The sequence below is a fragment of the Lontra canadensis genome, unplaced genomic scaffold (assembly GCF_010015895.1).
Source record: "Lontra canadensis isolate GAN:19392208 unplaced genomic scaffold, GSC_riverotter_1.0 scaffold33, whole genome shotgun sequence".
In the NCBI taxonomy this organism is placed as follows: domain Eukaryota; kingdom Metazoa; phylum Chordata; class Mammalia; order Carnivora; family Mustelidae; genus Lontra; species Lontra canadensis.
Window position 1 is genome coordinate 5,250,916 of NW_022631027.1, and position 19,458 is coordinate 5,270,373.

General features: G+C 34.2%; 1 protein-coding gene across 8 annotated transcripts in view; it reads right to left on the bottom strand.

Annotated features, from left to right (window-relative positions):
* HFM1 (helicase for meiosis 1) overlaps positions 1-19,458 on the bottom strand; it is a 115,541-nt gene that overhangs the window by 45,689 nt on the left and 50,394 nt on the right. For all 8 annotated transcript variants that reach the window (XR_004383795.1, XM_032867107.1, XM_032867109.1 and 5 more), the window contains 6 exons: positions 19,261-19,341; positions 13,108-13,199; positions 11,375-11,481; positions 11,228-11,275; positions 256-353; positions 32-163 (listed from right to left, as the gene is read on the bottom strand). Coding sequence is in view for 7 of the 8 variants with exons in the window: in XM_032867107.1 (XP_032722998.1) it covers positions 32-163; positions 256-353; positions 11,228-11,275; positions 11,375-11,481; positions 13,108-13,199; positions 19,261-19,341 (558 nt within the window). In the remaining variant the exon portion in view is untranslated. The remainder of the gene's footprint in view (positions 1-31; positions 164-255; positions 354-11,227; positions 11,276-11,374; positions 11,482-13,107; positions 13,200-19,260; positions 19,342-19,458) is intronic.

Consider the following 19,458-nt stretch of genomic DNA (forward strand, 5'->3'; position numbering starts at 1 on the left):
GACAAATTGTCTGCCTGTATTCAGTACCTACCAATTTTTTCCAGCTGTTTGGATACATGTAGAGAGTTTTCCCAAAGTCTGCATCTAAAACATTTAGCTAAAATCAAACTGTTCAATAGTACAGCAAACTTCTTTTCTTGAACAGCCACAAAATCTGATAACCCTAAAAAGAAGTTTCCAATGTTAAATCTAGTATAATAGTTTACTGGAAAATACTGGGAAAAATAGTGAAAATCCATTAATCCTATAACATACATCTTGTAATTCGTGAGCCATTTCTGAAAATCTTTGAGGTATCTTGTGTCAAAGCAAAGTCTTGTATTGGAATGCATCCTAGCTGAGCCTGAATAAGACTGAAGGAAAGAAGAAATTTCATGATTTCCTTGTAAAAACTATTATCTCATAATATTTTACATCACTGATTGAAGTATCTCTTCTTAAAATTCCTTTCTATATTGATCTCTGTGACATTAGATGATTCTATATCTTGCACCATTGTTGTTACAAGTCATTGTTAATTTCTTTCCAACCTCTGAAAGTTTTCTTACTTCTCTACTCTTCTTCATTCCCTTCACACTCTCTTTTTCTCAAAAATCTCATTTCTTCTCAGGATTTTCATTTTAATTTCTAGATTGATAAATTTCAAATGCTTACAGGACACTCTCTTTAACCTCAACACATTTAAAATTGTTGTCTTATTCTCCTCTAATAGAGTACTTTTAGCTCTACATCAATAAGTTATTATAGAAAAGCAAGGCACTTTATGTAATAAACAAATATTTATTAAGTGCCTATCAGTGGCAAGCAGAGTATTAGCTCTTAAGATTCAGTTCAACATATGAAGGTCGGTAACATATTAGTTGATTATTAGAAACCAGCAGTTGCCTAGCTACAAAATTTGAGGAATGGGTGGTAAAAAGGGAGAAAAGGAACTAATATACATTGCACCTACTATATCCCATTTTGTCTGCACTTCCCTAACCAGACGAAGATGTGCAACTCATCACCTTATGGATCTAACTAAAATTATCAGACTTATATTAATTTTTTAATAAGTCAGGTATACAAAGAAAGTAGAATAATAGTTCTATTTCATGTTTTAGTTTTAGTAAACAATATGTGAAAATAGAAGGTAGTAACCAACTCACTTCTCAGAATGGGTGCATATATCTGAAACTAGAAACTATTTAATTCTTTTGGCTATCGAATTATATAATTCTATATAATTCTTTTGGCTATCGAATTTTATAATTCTATATAATTCTTTTGGCTATCTTTGGAAAGTTATTTTATATTATCTATTAAGAAACAGTTGTAAGAATAATCTAAAATTTGTATTGAACCACAAAAGACCCCGAATAGCCAAAGCAATCTTAAAAAAGAAGAACAAAACTGAAGGTATCACCATCCCAGATTTCAAGATATACTACAAAGCTATAGTAATCAAAATAGTATGGTACTGGTACAAAAACAGGCATATAGATCAATGGAAGAGAACAGAGCCAGAAAAAAACCCATCATTATATAGTCAATTAATCTTTGACAAAGGAGGCAAGAATATGCAATGAGAAAAGGACAGTTTCTTCAACAAATGTTATTGGGAGAAACTGGACAGACACATGCAAAAGAATAAAACTGGACCATTTTCTTACACCATATACAAACATAAACTCAAAATGGATTAATTTTTTATTTTAATTAATTAATTAATTAATGACCTAAGCCAAAGGCAGAGGCTTTAACCCACTGGGCCACCCAGGTACAGTAATAACCATTTCTTGAATACTTACTATATTCCAGGCACTACATAAGATGCTTTGCATACCTATGAGAGAAATTGCTAGCTGACTGTCATATTCTCTCTTCTGACCTATACACAAAGATTCTATTTCTCACTCAACTTTGTAGCTAGATGTGGCCCTGATACTAAGATAAGTTAGTAAACTAATAAAAATGATATAAGAACCTTCCAAAAGACTTCTGTATCCTGGCCAACTTCGTAAAGGAAGGATTTTTCAGAAAAGATCTGTGTATAAAGAACAGAAATCCCCCAAATGAATCCCAACTCAGGTACCACATCTTAATCTAGACCAAAGTAGCTATTTAGTTTTGTTTTCAAGTTTTAAAAAGATAGATTTCCTTTTCATCATTTCAATTAAAGACTATAAACAAGAACAATAATAACAAAAGAAATCCAGCTAATGAAGGAAAGTTAAAGGTGTATTATGAAGCTGCACAACTCTTTTGAGAGGAGAAGAGTTATTCTGCAGCCATTTTTTTCTGCCTAAACATACAATAAGAATGCCCAAAGAAACATCTGAGACAAAAAATCAAGTTAGCACATGGAGCTTTCTATGTACTTACTCTTCCTCAAATTACATGAAAGGATGAACATATGTATATGTGTGTTTATATGTTTATGTCTCTATCCATAAAACTACAGGAGAGCAAAAAAGCATGCCACTGGTAGACAAGAAAGTTTAATGTTAGAAATAAAATCTATGGGGGCGCCTGAGTGGCTCAGTGGGTTAAGCCTCTGCCTACAGCTCAGGTCATGATCTCAGGGTCCTGGGATTGAGCCCCGCATCAGGCTCTCCGCTCAGTGGGGAGCCTGCTTCCCACTCTCTCTCTCTGCCTGCCTCTCTGCCTACTTGTGATCTATCTCTCTGTCAAATAAATAAATAAAATCTTTTAACAAAAAAGAAAAAAATAAAATCTATGAAGATCAAATCTGTGAGAAAAAAGCCGAAGGAAATTATCCATAACATATGCAGAAGAGTCAACAGACATAATATTGTAATAACTGGCAACAGAGGGTAACTACATTTATCATGGTGAGCATCATGTAATGCGCAGAATTGTTGAAATCACTATGTTGTACACCCAAAACTAATTTTATCATTGTTATGTCAACTACAATTTTTTAAAAAACTCTTTCCTTAAATAAAAAAGTCAACAGATTAAGAAAGACAGTCCTGAGATATTTCTCTGAGCAATTTATTGAAATGCTGTATTTTGAGCAGGTAAGTTAGTCTGCCGCTGCCACTCTCTCATTAGTGGAAAATATTAGGCAGTTTTGGTATGTATTAAGGGCTAACACAGGAGTATAGACATTAAGGTCAGAGAGGCAGGTCAGCAGTGATAACAAACACCCAGAAGAGGTAATGAGCCTTTATTCTTTTTTTTTAAAGATTTTATTTTTTTATTTACTTATTGGAGAGAGAGAGAACGGGAGAGTGGGGTGGGGGGTGAGGAGCAGAGGGAGAGGGACAAGCAAGACTCTGCACTGGGAAAGAAGGTGTAAAAAATGTCAGCAGAGAGTCAGAAGTTCCAGCATTCACCTAGTAGGAGTTCCAGAAGGAGGGAACAGAGAGAATAAAGGAGAAATAATTAACTTACAGAAGAAAACTTCCCAGAACTGAAGAAAGACACGAGTCTACATATTAAGAGAGTCCCCAGAGAAAAACTGAGAGCTTTTCCCCGAAGGTCAGGAACATGGCAGGGCTGTCCACTATCACCACTGCTATTTAACATAGTACTAGAAGTCCTAGCCTCAGCAATCAGACAACAAAAAGAAATTAAAGGCATCCGAGTTGGCAAAGAAGAAGTCAAACTCTCATTCTTTGCACGTGATATGATACTCTATGTGGGAAACCCAAAAGACTCCACTCCAAACTGCTAGAACTCATACAGGAGTTCAGTAAAGTGTCAGGATATAAAATCAATGCACAGAAATCAGCTGCATTTCTATACACCAACAGCAAGACAGAAGAAAGAGAAATTAAGGAGTCAACCCCATTTACAACTGCACCCAAAACCTTTATATACCTAGGAATAAACCTAACCAAAGAGGCAAAGAATCTGTACTCAGAAAACTGTAAAGTACTCATGAAAGAAACCGAGGAAGACACAAAGAAATGGAAAAATGTTCCATGCTCATGGACTGGAAGAATAAATATTGTGAAAATGTCTATGCTACCTAAAGCAATCTACACATTTAATGAAATCCCTATCAAAATACCATCAATTTTTTTTCAAAGAAATGGAACAAATAATCCTAAAATTTATATGGAACCAGAAAAGACCCCAAACAGCCAGAGGTATGTTGAAACAGAAAGCCAAAGTTGGTGGCATCACAATTCCAGACTTCAAGCTCATTACAAAGCTGTCATCATCAAGACAGTGTGGTACTGGCACAAAAACAGACGCATAGATCAATGGAACAGAACAGAGAGCCCAGAAATAGACCCTCAACTCTATGGTCAACTAATCTTCGACACAGCAGGAAAGAATGTCCAATGGAAAAAAGACCGTCTCTTCAACAAATGGTGTTGGGAAAACTGGGACAGCCACATGAAGAAGAATGAAAGTGGACCATTTCCTTACACCACACACAAAAACAGACTCAAAGTGGATGAAAGACCTCAATGTGAAACAGGAATCCATCAAAATCCTTGAGGAGAACACAGGCAGCAACCTCTTCAACCTCAGCCACAGCAACTTCTTCCTAAAAACATCACCAAAGGCAAGGGAAGCAAGGGCAAAAATGAACTACCAGGACTTCATCAAGATAAAAAGCTTTTTTGCACACCAAGGGAAAGAGTCAGCAAAACCAAAAGACAACTGACAGAATGGGAGAAGATATTTGCAAATGACATATCAGATAAAGGGCTAGTATCCAAAATCTGTAAAGAACTTCTCAAACTCAACACCCAAAGAACAAATAATCTAAACAAGAAATGGGCAGAGGACATGAACAGACATTTCTGCAAAGAAGACATCCAGATGGCCAACAGACACATGAAAAAGTGCTCCACATCACTTGGCATCAGTGAAATACAAATCAAAAACCACAGTGAGATACCACCTCACACCAGTCAGAATGGCTAAAATTAACAAGTAAGGAAATGACAGGTGTTGGCGAGGATGTGGAGAAAGGGGAACCCTCCTACACTGTTGGTGGGAGTGCAAGCTGGAGCAGCCACTGTGGAAAACAGTATGGAGGTTCCTCAGAAAGTTGAAAATAGAGCTACCCTATGACCCAGCAATCGCACTACTGGGTATTTACCCTAAAGATACAAATGTAGTGATCTGAAGGGGCAAATACACCCTAATGTTATAGCAGCAATGTTCACAATATCCAAACTCTGGAAAGAGTTTGAATGAATGAATGAATGAATAAAGAAGATGTGGTATGTATGTGTGTGTGTGTGTGTATGAATATTATGCAGCCATAAAAAAAAAAAACCTGAAATCTTGCCATTTGCAATGACATGGATGGAACTAGAGGGTATTATGCTAAGCTAAATAAATCAATCAGAGAAAGACAATTATCATATGATCTCACTGATATGAGGAATTTGAGAAACAAGACAGAGGATCATGTGGGAAGGGAGGGAAAAATGAAACAATACAAAACCAGACAGGGAGACAAAACATAAGAGACTCTTAATCTCAGAAAACAAACTAAGTGTTTCTCAAGGGGAGGGGAGTGGGAGGGATAGGGTGGCTAGGTGATGGACACTGGTGAGTGCTGTGAGTTGTGTAAGACTGATAATTCACATATCTATACCTCTGAAACAAATAATACATTATATGTTAATAAAAATAAGAAATAAAATAAATAAAATTTAAAAATAAATAAAAAGTTAATAAAAATTTTAAAAATTAACCATATATTAATCCACAAGTAAAATCACAATATATATCATAAAGCAGAACACTGATAGGTCACATTCTCCAACTACAACCCAGTAAAAGTAGAAATTAACAATAAAATACTGACTTTAAGAATTTTAAAAAACAATTTTAAATAATTCTTAAAGAGGAAATTAAAATTACCATTAAAAATAATAGAAATAGATTTAGAAAACCTATAGAACAATGTCAAAGTGGTACTTACAAGAAAATTTGTAGTCTTAAATATTTTATGGAAAAAAGAAAAACAAAATAAATGGAGCAAACATATAGTTTTTTAAAAACTACAAAAAAAGAAAGTAAAAGAAAATAAAGATAAAATCAGAAATTAATGAAATAAAAAATAAATGGCTTGCAAAGATCAAAATATAGAAACTTCTGGAAAATCCAATTAAGAAAGAGAAGAGATGACACAAATAATATTAGAAATTAGAAAGCTGACATTACATTTTCAGAGGAAACTTTTAATTTATTAGAGAACAAAACACGTCATAAAACAATCTGGATGAAAGTAATGCTATCTCCAGAACATATAAATTAGCAAAAATGTACTCAAGAAAAGTTAGAAACCCTGCAAAAACCAAAAAACATAAAAGACACTTTCAGATTCATTATAATGACAACCCAAAATAGGTTGCTCTCTACCATGAACTCAAACCTGTTTTTACGTGTAAGTGAGGAGGAGGAATATGGATCCCAGAACCTAATCCCAAAGGTGTGAGGAATTCCTTGATGGTGTGACACTGGATGCTTGACACCTAAAAATAGTAATGGGACAAGAATGTTTGCTCTGAAACTAAAGACAGTATATTAGAAGTTTCGCCTACAACAAGTTAAGAAAAAAAAAAAAAAACAGAGTTTTAACTATTAGAAATCAAGAGATAAAACTATTCCTCTTTATAGATATGATTGTCTATCTAGCAAATCCCTGCAAATCAAATGAAGGGCTTCCAGTACTCTTAAGAGAGTTCAGTAAGATAGATAAAACAATCAAAATTCAAAAACCAGTAGCCTTAAAACAAAAACAAAAACCCAGTAGCCTTCTTATATACCATCCATACCTGATTACAAAATACAACGTTACACAGTTTTTAAAAGGACTCTGCAATATCATACTCCATAAAATACCAAGAAGTAAACCTACGAAGAAATATAAACCTAAATGGTAAATTACAAAATGTCACAGAAAGACATACAAACCTGAATAGATGGAGAAAGATACCATATTCCTAGACAGAAAGATTCAGAACTGTAAAAACAAGAATCTCCCCCATACTAATCTATAAAATCAATTTCAACAGGACTTTTTACAGATCTTGATGAACTGATTCTAAAATTCATATTTTTAGAAGAAAAGGAGGAATTTGTCTTACCATATCACAAAACTTCCAATAAATGAAAAGCAAATAAAACAATGTCATACCATCACAGCAACAAAATAAATAGACTAGACTAATAGTTAAGTGTCCAGAAACAGATCATTAGGAAGTTACTTTATGAGAAGACAGCATTTCAAATCAGTAGGCAAAGAGAAAACAACAACATATTTATCAAATATATCTGACTACCTTTTGGGGATTAATATAAAATCCTAACTTTCAGCATATAAAACATTAACTCCTTATAAGGCTGCCTTATAAGAAGCCTAAGGGTAAAAATAAAATGGTTTGCAAGTATTAGAAGAAATGATAGAAGAAGTCCTATAATCTTAGGACATGTGGCAGAGGCTGCTTTGCCTACTTTCCTTCTTAATAGCAGAACTCCAATTTTAACCTAGGCACACTATCAACAAGATATTTCCCAGTGTCCTTTGCACTTAGGGGTAGTCATATAACTAGGTGCAAACTGTTATCAGGACTTCCAAGAAGTCTACTAAACGAGGGAAGATACTCAAATGTATGGCTGAAGCCCCTGCAGTCATTTCGGACAATAAGGTGATCTTGAAATAGAAGTTATGTGGGATGACAAAACTGAAAGATAGAAACCCACATATTGATGATACCATGAAGCCACCATATCTACCTTAGAGTATCCACTTCGAGCTATCTCTTTGGTAAAAGAATAGTAGCCTGTCTTCCTTAAGCTATTGTTAATTCACTTTATTATATAGTTTTCTAATCCTAAGAAATACAGGATGGAAAAAAACTTCCTAAAAGACACAAAATCTAGAACTCATAAGGAAAAGATAAGTATGCATGATTTTATAACAATTTAAAACTTCTGCGTAAACCCAGATAATACACATATTTCCTCCAAATAATCAGGGACATACAAATTTTTAAATATAATTTTCATCCATTAGATTGACAAAAGTTTATTATTTTTTTAAGATTTTATTTATTTATTTGAAAGAGAGAGATCACAAGTAGGCAGAAAGGCAGACAGAGAGAGGGGGAAGCAGGCTCCCTGCTGAGCTGGGCTCTATCCCAGGACCCTGAGCCTAAGGCAGAGGCTTAACCCACTGATCCACCCAGGCACCCCAAATCGACAAAAGTTTAAGGATACAAAACAAGTATTAGGATGTGTGGAAACAGTCACTCTTTTTACACTGTGAGTGGGAATTGTAAATCAGAGAAGCCTTTCCAAAGGCAATTTAACATTATATATTAAATCTTCTCATGTATATATACTTTCACCCAGAAATCATTGAAAAATATGATATAAACACCAAAAAGCTCATTTCAGCATTACTTGTAATAGTAAAAATTTGTAAGCCATCTAATTCTTCATCAACAAAAGGGTGGTTAAAAATTATATTTATAATATTGTATTTTATAATATTATATTTATAGAATACATTATTAAAGTATACATTGCTGTTAAAATAAGGTTAATGTGTATATGTACAGAAATAGAATCTTTTATTTTATTTTATTTTATTTTTTTATTATTATGTTCAATTAGCCAACATCTAGTATATCACTAGTTTTTTTTTTTTAAGATTTTATTTATTTATTTGACAGAGAGAGAGAGAGTGCGTGCACGCATGCGCACCTGCACAGAGGTAAGGGGAGGGACAGAGGCAGAGGGAGAAACAGACTCCCCACTGAGCAGGGAGCCTGCCAGGGTTCTATCCCAGGACTCTGGGATCATGACCTGAGCCAAAGGCAGTAGCTTAACTGACTAGGTCACCCAGGTGCCCCATATCCAACATATTTGTACACTGTGATGCTTCTTCGCATTTTCATTCTCTTTACTAACTCTGGTTTGTTTTTCCTCCTTGGGCTTAATTACTTGCATTTCAAGTACTCATTACTATAAGAATAAATCCACTTAATGTTTCCTAAATTCCTCAAAAATAAACATATAAATGTCTGAATATATAGTAGTCTAAGCTATCCAACCCCCAAATCAGATATTCATTCAGCTAATTTATGTAAGCACCCTTCAAAATCAAATTCAAATTATATTATACTGAACACTCTATAAAAGAAGATGACTAAAATAAATTAGCTACATTGTTAGTTTTTGATGTAATGTTCAACGATTCATTAGTCGAGTATAACACCCAGTGTTCATCACAACACGTGCCCTCCTTAATACCCATCACCTAGTTACCCTATGCCCTAACCCCCCTCCCTTCTGTAACCCTCAATTTGTTTTACAGAGTCCAGAGTGTCTCATGGTTTGTCTTCCTCTCTGATTTCTTTCCATTCAGTTTTCCATTCCTTCCCCTCTGGTCCTTAGAGCATCACAAGAACAATAGTTATGATTTTTTTGGTAGTAGACATTACATATGTTTATTAGCACACATATTTGTGCTAAATAAACTGGAAATTGGAAGGATGCACAGCAAACTACTGGTAATAGCTACTTCTGGGGAAGAATATGGGAGGCCAAAACAGATCTTACTTTTTGATTTATAAATTTTTGACTCTTTAAAAATTAATCCATGCCTTACTTATATAATAACAAGAAACAAATGAAGAAGAGAAATCACTGATTTGAAAATACATCTTACAAGTTCACTGAAAAATACCAGTTAAAACAAACAGAGCTAGTACTGAGTACAAAAGGTCTAGGAATTAAAGTACTGAAAAAATTTTTTAAAAATCCTTAAATTAAAGGTCAGAAACTTGGAAGGATAAAAGTTTAAAATTAAGAAGATTAACATCTACTTAAAAAAAATCTGAAATTCAACACAGTAACAGGGATATGAGAGACACAGAAAAGAGGTAACTATTAGCCATTATTACCTACCAAAACACCATACATTTTGGATTAAGAAAAGATTCTACACAGTTTTCTCTTCCTGGTCACACTCGAGTAGATGAAAAGTAGGAAATTATAATAGGAAACTAAATTATGTATTTTTAAAAAAATTATAAAATCATCAAATCTAAATCTGACAGCCCCAATTAAAAGAATGTATGACCCAATTTAAGAGAAGGTAAATGGAAGCATTAAAGCTGCCAATAAAGTGTTCCTAAAAAGATGCTTGTGGAAAAATACTCTGATTTAATTTGACCCAATAGTTGATGCAACAGAGTACATTGGGGAAAAAAACTGACAGAAGAAAGAGACCTGGGTTGTAGCTCTAGCTCAGTCTCTAGTATTGCAATAAAATCTTGGGAAAGTCACAGTTTATCTGGGCATCACTTACTTCATTTATAAAATGAAAGGACTAGACTATATGGTCTCTAAGGGTATTTGAATTTCTAGAAAAATAAAGCTAAGAAACAGAACATTAACTTCTGCTGTGCAAGCTGTAATCTGACTGTTGAGCTGTATAAAACTGTGAGAAGTTGGTTTCTGAGACTTCAAGGCATGTGGGAGATAAAACTCAACAGAATGTAAGGAAGTATCCCAGAGAGAGAGTGACCTCCTCTAGCTAAAGAGGAAAAACAAATTCTTTGAATAACAGGTTTTATCGAAGTACATAAAAAAGTCATTTCACATGAAATCAAAAAAGTTTAACAGTAAGAACAAAATACTCCGAAAATCAACCACTAGGCAAGCAGAAAAGAATGTCATTGTATTTGTGATTGTGATTGCAAACAATTTACAGTGTAGTCTTAGTTTACTCTTCTAATTACTATTCCTCTATACAAACTTTCCATTCTCAGTAGAATAGACATTCCACTGTCATATATGCATTCACTCACTCATGTTTTTACTTTTACTATTTGTCTCTCCCAGAATGCCACTATCATTCAATATACATTTATTATATGTGTTTCCATACTGTCCATTATCTTCATACACACGGTTCTCATTGTTCTCATTCAAGCTAACTTGAAAGCTCCTGATGATGACAAACTTAACCTTCTTTTCTATCATTACCTTGCTTCGGCAGAACACTTTCAAAAAATGTTTGTTGATTTAAAAAAATTCACAAATCATCTATTTTAATTGAAGTCTGAGAGTTTTGGGACATTAATTTGACATCCATATTCTGACACCTTACTTTTATGTAAATGTGTCCTTTCTGGTATTAAGGAAAACAAATTATAGTAACTCTTAAAACTAAAAAAAATAAAATATGAATCGCAAATGGTAGTATTTTAAGACATTTAATAATCATCTTTACCAATTTACTTTCATTTCTCTTGTTTTAATTCTTCCTTCCATTGGAAATCTATAAATAAAAACACAGGGCAAAACTTTTATTATTATTACTCATTTTAACTAAATAGAACCTTTAAAAAATTATTTAAAACATATTTAATTTCCATACCTGATTGTTACCCGATTTGGATCTTTGTTCAAAGTATTCAGTGTTTTCTTTTCATTTATCCTTAACTGCACATCTACAAATTCCTTGCAGCTGGCTATCATTGTGACCTATAAAATTTCATCATTTGCCCATTTACTTATGTCTCTTTTTTTTTTTTTTTAAAGATTTTATTTATTTATTTGACGGAGAAATCACAAGCAGGCAGAGAGGCAGGCAGAGAGAGAGAGGAGGAAGCAGGCTCCCTGCTGAGCAGAGAGCCCGATGCGGGGCTCGATCCCAGGATTCTGAGATCATGACCTGAGCCGAAGGCAGCGGCTTAACCCACTGAGCCACCCAGGCACCCCCTTATGTCCCTTCTTTACTTCTTTCCTTCCATCTTCTTTCTCTATATTTACTTATTTTCCATGCTGCCTTTTAAAGCATGCCTATCACAGCTTTATCATTTAAGATGTGTAACAGAATTAAAAATTCACTTTATACATTTTGCTTCTTTAAGAATTCATTCATTCACTAATAAGTGTTTACAAACACTTGATATATGCTAGACATTACGCTAGACACTGGGACTACACCAATAAGATCATAAAGATTAACAAAATAAAATTTAAAATATTCAGTCCTGTGCCTACCACTTAGTAAGCACTCAATAAATGTAGCTGTCATTTCTACTACTATTATAATATTATTTATCCTTCTGTAGTTTGCAAATCATTATCCTGATTGAGATTAATTTTGTAATGGAAAGAATGCTTTAGACATTAAGAAATTTGTATTACAGAGCCTATTCTGCCAGATGATTTTGAGCAAAGCATTTTTGTGCTTTGGTTTCTCACATCTGTAACATGAAACTAACATCTGTTCTAATCCTCTTACATACTTGCTGAACTCAAAATAAGATTAGTTAATGTTAAATTAGTAGTTTTTTACTCTTGATTACCCTTAGTTAAGAATAATATTTACATAAAAATAGAAGCATTCTAGTTTTCATCAGTTTTTGTGCAATTTTTGTTTTATAATCTCATTACAAAAATCAACCTAGATATCTTAAATAAAAATTAATAGTTAAATTTGAGAATAAGAATAAATATCTTGTTGCATATTTATGTCCCCTGTAAAGGGAGAAAGGACCAATACGGTTCTCAAGTATCATCAACATGACTATGGTTCTACTTACTGCTATAACTATAAAGTTGCCCTCACAGTTGATATCTTAGTATAATCTTGTTTTCACTCCACTTCTCTGCAATCACTGCTTTTTCTAGTCTATCATGAATCCTATCCTATTTCTACTATTTTTCTGATGCAAAAAGTTTAGAGAAGGATTGCAAGTACGTGGCACACATGTCCAACATTGTCCATCACTCACAGCAGACTTGCCTAATATATCATGACACATTATCCTGGTCTTTCTCAAAAAAGTACACTTAGTGGCCACTACCAAAGTAAATAGCATTATCATTTAAATTGAAAGAGAGTTGCCCTCCCTATTTTGGGTATGTATATAAATTTCCTTAGCCTTGATACAGAGATACAATTGAAAATTTATTGTAAAGAATAATATTCCATATCTCATGATCAAAGGTATGTAAGATGGAGAGACATAAGCACTACTAGAAATGCTTTCTTGTCTGCTCACTCATTCTTAAATTGCATGATATGCAAATTAGTTGTTTCCCCAATATTATTTTATACTATATCATTACATATTTATTTTCTAGTGACAACTAATTTACCAGATCTAATAAAGTCTCCTTTCCACTGATAGTACAAAATTTCTTCACTGTCTCAAATGTAATGTAATACCAAGCCATCAATCTTCCTGCCTCTGTGAAAAAAGATGAAAAAAGAAACATTCACTCCATCAGTTGAAACAACGCGCTTTTTCATCAGTTTAACAAACATTCTTTAATTTCTATTCTGTGCCTGTAACAGCATCAGGTACAAAGACACATCAGAAAATTGAGAAGACACAGTTTCTAGAATTTATAGGTTGGCTAGGGAGATAACTATATACAAAATAGCCAGACTAGAGGACAAAATCCAATTAATGATAGTATTTACATATACAAGGGGCACCTGGGTGATTCAGCTGGCATCTGACTCTTGATTTTGACTCAGGTCATGATCTCAGGGTCATGAGATGGAGCCTAGCGTTGGGCTCTATGTTCAACCTGAGTCTACTTGCGATTCTCTTTCCATCTATCCTCTGCCCCTCCCTACTCTCTGCACACACTCTTTCTTTCTAAAAATAAATAAATAAATCTCTAAAAATATATTTACATATACAAGCTTAAGTACAGAGGATATTAAACCTAAGAGAATGGTCAGTGTGGGATGCCTTAGTAGGAAAATGAAGCTTGAACAGGATTTAAAAATGAATAATATGCCTTGGCAGAAAAGAAAAGCTGTCATGACCTCAGTGAAAAAAAATCAAGACTTATTTATCAAAACTGTAAAGTTAAAGGTTATCTTTAGGGCCTCCTGGGTGGTTCAGTCAGTTTAGCATCCAACTCTTGATTTCGGCTCAGGTCATGAGACTGAGCCCCACGGTCAGCTAGTGCTGGGCATGGAGCCTGCTTAAGATTCTCTCTCACCCTCCACTGCCACGCTCTAAAAAATTAAAAAAAAAAAAAGACTATTTTTATAATACCTTAATGAGAGATTTGGCTTGATAGTAACTATGAGTTCAGGCCAAACTGACCTTCTTCAAGTCACTGCTCCATCACTTAGTAGGTAGGTGATCATATGCAGGTTATTTTACCAATATCTTAATGTAACTTGGGGATAATAGAAGTATATATCATATATTTGTTGTGAAGAGTAAATGCAGTATTACATGTATGGTACATAGCACAGTGCCTAACATTAAATAAATGTTGCCTACTTTTATTACCAAAACATGATGAGTAGTAGACTATGAGGGCCCGAAAGAGCCTTGAAATGCTAACAAAGGAGTTTAGATTTTGAATTTGATTTGTAAAATAACAGAGGACCACTTAAAATTTTGAGCAATATTTGATTAAACTGAAGTGTGAAAGTAAATTGTTTTGGAAATAGAACATTGAGTTGGCTGGAAGTAGCAGTATGGGTAGAGCAGGGGTAAATAAATGATTAAATGAAATTCATTTGAAAAGTTACTGGTTTTAATTATAAGTTGTCAAAAACATTATAAAGAATGTTAAGCCTTATGAGCACACACAGGAAACAGCTGGGAAGAAAAAACTGCATACTGCTTCTCAAGCAAAGGGCTAACATTTATGTATGTGCTACAGGTTTGCTGAAGAAAGGAGAATTAGACATTCCATCAGACATACAGGCATCAAGGCCATGGTAGAGTAGACAGAACTAAGAATCAGGAAGAGAAGTAGCCAGGGAAGCTTAAAAGCCACTTTATCAATTAAGATCCTGGTGGATATGTTCAACCGAAATGCAGGAGATGCTGTGGTTCATAAAAGGGAGCTTCTGAGAGCAGTGTGTGAGATACAGAGAATATGGTTACCATGGGAACTAGTATGTTAATCTTTAGGATATATTTAAAGATATTCCTCTTATCCTAGATGTTTATAAACTAATATAAGGTTTCTCCCTGCTAGAGAAAATGAAAGGTTTGAGAAAAGACTTGATACTCTCTGGCTTATTAGAAAGGATGAAAGATTCCTAGCCAAGGTATAAAATAATTTAGAAAGGAAGGCATGAAGAAATTGAGTCAAAGTAGAAGGGCTGGAAAAAATTTTAAAAGATTTGCAAGTGAAGGTGGAAATAAAGATGCATCTTTCAATCAATATGGTGTTGAATGATAAATATTCTTAAAATACCAAATTCAGGAAATTTCAAAGTAAAGGCCATAGGATCACAGGGTGGGGTAGAAAGTAGAGGCCATGAGAATACACCTCCGATATCTCTTCCTACCAGAAGTGACTGACTGATGGCTCAAGCTAATATGCTCTGAACCTATCACTATGTTTACACCAAGGTCATACTCCTCATGAGATACTCCAAACCAATGACTACACATGGCAGAAATATTAAGATAGGCCTATAAAATAGGAACTCCTTGGATAGGGAACTTTGAACTTAAAGATTCTTCGTCAGCTTTGCTGAATGGCCTTAGGACTGCATTTTACGTTAAAATTCTCTTTCCTTCTTTGAAGCCAACAACTGAACAATTCATGCAACCTCATAACAAGAATACTAACCTCAATAATTATCCTAATAAAAATATTAGCACAGTTTAAAAGACATGTTACATTCCTCATAAAATTATATATACATACATAGACACATGCATGCATACATACATAAATGCTTTGTGGGTTTGTTTTTTTTTAATAGTTTAATGGTATCAGGTGCAATAAGAGTTGAGGCTACTGAGTTATAAACACAAAGGGCAGTATGTTCAGAGACTGGACATTGGGTAATATGTATTTTCAATGCAGAGTACATGGCCAATCTGGGCCCAGAGGAAAACCAGGTAAAAGGGCATTATGTGCAGTGCTGTATTATTCTGAATTCAACTACTTTCCACTAGATTTGTGTAGTTTATGTTAAGCTGCTCTGATGGTTAATTTTAGGTGTCAATGTAACTATCAACTAGCTATAGAATATCCCTATACCGGGTATTTGACTCTATACTGGGTCAAATACTATTCTGGATGTGTCTGTGGGGATATTTTTGGATAAGATTAACATTTGAATTGGTAGCTGATGAGTAAAGCAGATTGCTTTTTTTTTTAAGGCTTATTTTTAAGTAATCTCTATATCCAATGTGGGGATGAGCCTACAACCCCAAGATCAAGAGTCACAAGCTCCAACTGAGCTAGCTAGGTGCCCTGTGGATTGCCTTTCCTAATGTGGGTGAACTTCATCCAATCAGTTGAAGGCTTAAATAGAACAAAAAGACTGACCCCTCTGGTGTAAGAAGGAATTGTTCTGGTGACTGCTTTGAGCTGGGAAATGGGTCTTTTCTTGACGTTGGACTGGAACTGAAACATTAGCTCTCCTTGGGTCTCAAGACTGCCAGCATTACACTGGAATTTATTCCATCAGTTCTTCTGGTTCTCAGGCCTTCACACTTAGACCAGAACTATATCATTGGCTGCCTAGATTTCTATCTTACTGACTACAGATCTTGGGACTTCTAAGCCTCCATACTCATGTGATATTTACAGTAAATTTTATCTATCTATCTATCTATCTACCTATCATCTATCGACTTTCTGTGTGTGTGTGTGTGTGTGTGTGTGTGTGTACATATATATATGTATAGCCTGAACACGGAATGGCACAGGAATTAAAGAGAAACCAAAGATATCAAATATTTCATAATTTTAAGCTTGACAAAATAGTTATGCTACTGAGAATGACAGGCAAATATATAGACAGAGATATATTTTTCTAACCTTGGACAAAAGAGAAGAACAACTCATATTTATAGTAAAAATTTTTACATTGATTATTCCATTTGATCATCATAACAACCCAATAATGTAAGTAGGACATATATTCCTGTTTTGTAGATGAATAAACTAAGTTTTAGTGAGCATAAGGTCACAGTTAGCAAGTGGTAGAACTGGGAGTGAAATCCAGGTTTTGGAACTCAAATTTTATGTTCATTCTATTTCACAGTATTCCACGTCATAGTAACTGTTACATGCTTCTAGATGTCAAGTTTCATGTTATTTACCTAAATAAAGACTTTCAACAGAAAATTGAGCAGTGGGCATCTAAAAAAAAAAAAAAGAAAGAAAGAAAAGAAAAGAAGAGAAAAGAAAATTGTGCACCAGATTTTGTAAAGAAGGTGAGAGACTAGAATCAAACTTAGAGTTTTGAATTCATTTATGGAATGACTACAGCTAAAGTTTGAAGGTAGATCATGTTTTCAAGAAAATAATCAGAAACTGGGAATGAAAGTCCAAGGTCTGCAACTTCAAGAAACCCACAGTAAAGCAAAATGGTCAGCAAAGAGAGATTGATTAAAGCAGAGGAAAACTAAAAGGTTACCAAGAATCGGAAAATTAGTCAGGTAGTATTCACTGATGATGGAGAATGATCACTATAGATCATTTACTTGGTATATTTAAGAGTAGAAGGAATGGTATCTGTGTATTCAAGAAGTTCCACAGGAAAGGAATGACAGTGGAAATTAGATCCTTGAGAGAGAAAGTACCTAAAGAATAGATGAAGTTACATTAATGATTCTCATGCCCCATCTAATGAGACACCCTAGAATACATAGAAGATAAATGATAAACAAAATTACGTTTATCAAAAAGACCACGGGAGAAGGAAAAAACAGTTATAAATCTAGGGATAACAGTAAGGGCAATAAATTGCTTTAAAAACTTAATCTTATATAAATAGATGAAAAGAGCCAATCAGAGATCAAGAGCACAATAAATGAAATTAAGAACATACTTGATGGAAAAAATAGGCTAGATGAAGCAGAGGAACGAATTAACAACCTGGAAGACAGTAATAAAAAGTAACCAAGCCGAGCAAAGGAGAGGAAATAAAATTATGCAAACTGAGAATAGTCTTAAGGAACTCAGTAGACTCCATTCAACACTTAGCAAAGGTGTAATAACATTTGCATTATAGGCATCTGAGAAGAAAAGGGAGAAAAGGTGGCAGCAATTTATTTGAAGAAATATGGCTGAAAACTTCCCTAATCTGGAGAAGGAAACAGACATCTGGATCCAAAAGGCACAGAGATCCTCCCAAAAATTCAAACTGAAGAGGTCCACACCAAGACACACTGTAATTAAAATGACCAAAAAATAGAGATAAAGAAAAAATGTAAAACCTGACATTAAATACAAGTAAAAACATGATACAAAATTATACATTTCTAAACTATGGTTGCAAATGTATAAAAAATGCATTAAAAATGGAAGGATATTTGTCAAATGCTAACAATAGGATCCTGATTTTTAAAAAACTTTTTAATACCTCCCAACTTCTATTAAGGATTAATTTGAAATAATGAAGTCAGTATTTCCCCTAAGAAACTTCTAATCATGAGTCCTAAAAACTACAAACCATTCTTTGTCTCTTGTATTATACTCTAAATAGAATGAAAAAGACAGAGAAAGAGAGAGAGAAAAGGAGGCAAAGTAACCATGTGGATAACAAATGTTTGAATAATTAATAACTAGCAAAAGGGTACCTACAAGAATTCTAAGAGGTTTAAAGTGACCCAAAGATTTCAATATTTCAATTCTCTGCCCAAAGTCACCAGAATCAGTGAAGACAAAGTACCTGTCAAAAACAAGCTCTATAGGGGCACCTGGGTGCCTCAGTCATTAAGCATCTGCCTTCAGCTCAGGTCATGATCCCAGGGTCCTGGGATTGAGCCCCCCATGGGGCTCCCAGTTCAGCAGGAGGCCTACTTCTCCTTCTCCCATTCCCCTGCTTGTGTTGCCTCTCTAGCTTTCTCTGTCAATTAAATAAATGAAAAAAAATCTAAAAAAAAAGTTCTATAATTTTATAAATAGGACTCTTACATAAATATATCATGCTAATAATGATGATACCCTGTTGAGACAACTGAGATTATAATTTAATTTTAATATCATCTAAATTTTCGTAGAACATATTTTAAAGATTTTATTTATTTATTTATTTATTTATTTATTTATTTTATTTGACAGACAGAGATCACAAGTAGGCAGAGAGGCAGGCGGAGAGAGAAAGAGAGGAGGAAGCAGGCTCCCTGCTGAGCAGAAAGCCCGATGTGGGGCTCCATCCCAGGACGCTGGGATCATGACCTGAGCCGAAGGCAGAGGCTTTAACCCGCTGAGCCACCCAGGTGCCCCTGTAGAACATATTTTAAAATTTAGTCTTAGCCTTAAGCAATTGTTAAATTTACTAACTAATGGAAAAATTACCAGTTGGTTTGAAATTAACATCTTCATCCATCCTTATCAAGTCCAGAGATGATAAATCATTCAGATTCTTCAAACATAATTCTGTCCAATAATAAGAAACATTTTTATTTTAGTAAGATAAAGGAACAGCACAAAATAGAATTTATAATCAAACATGCTAAAGGTCTGTTTCTCTATATTTGCTATGAGAAAACTGTA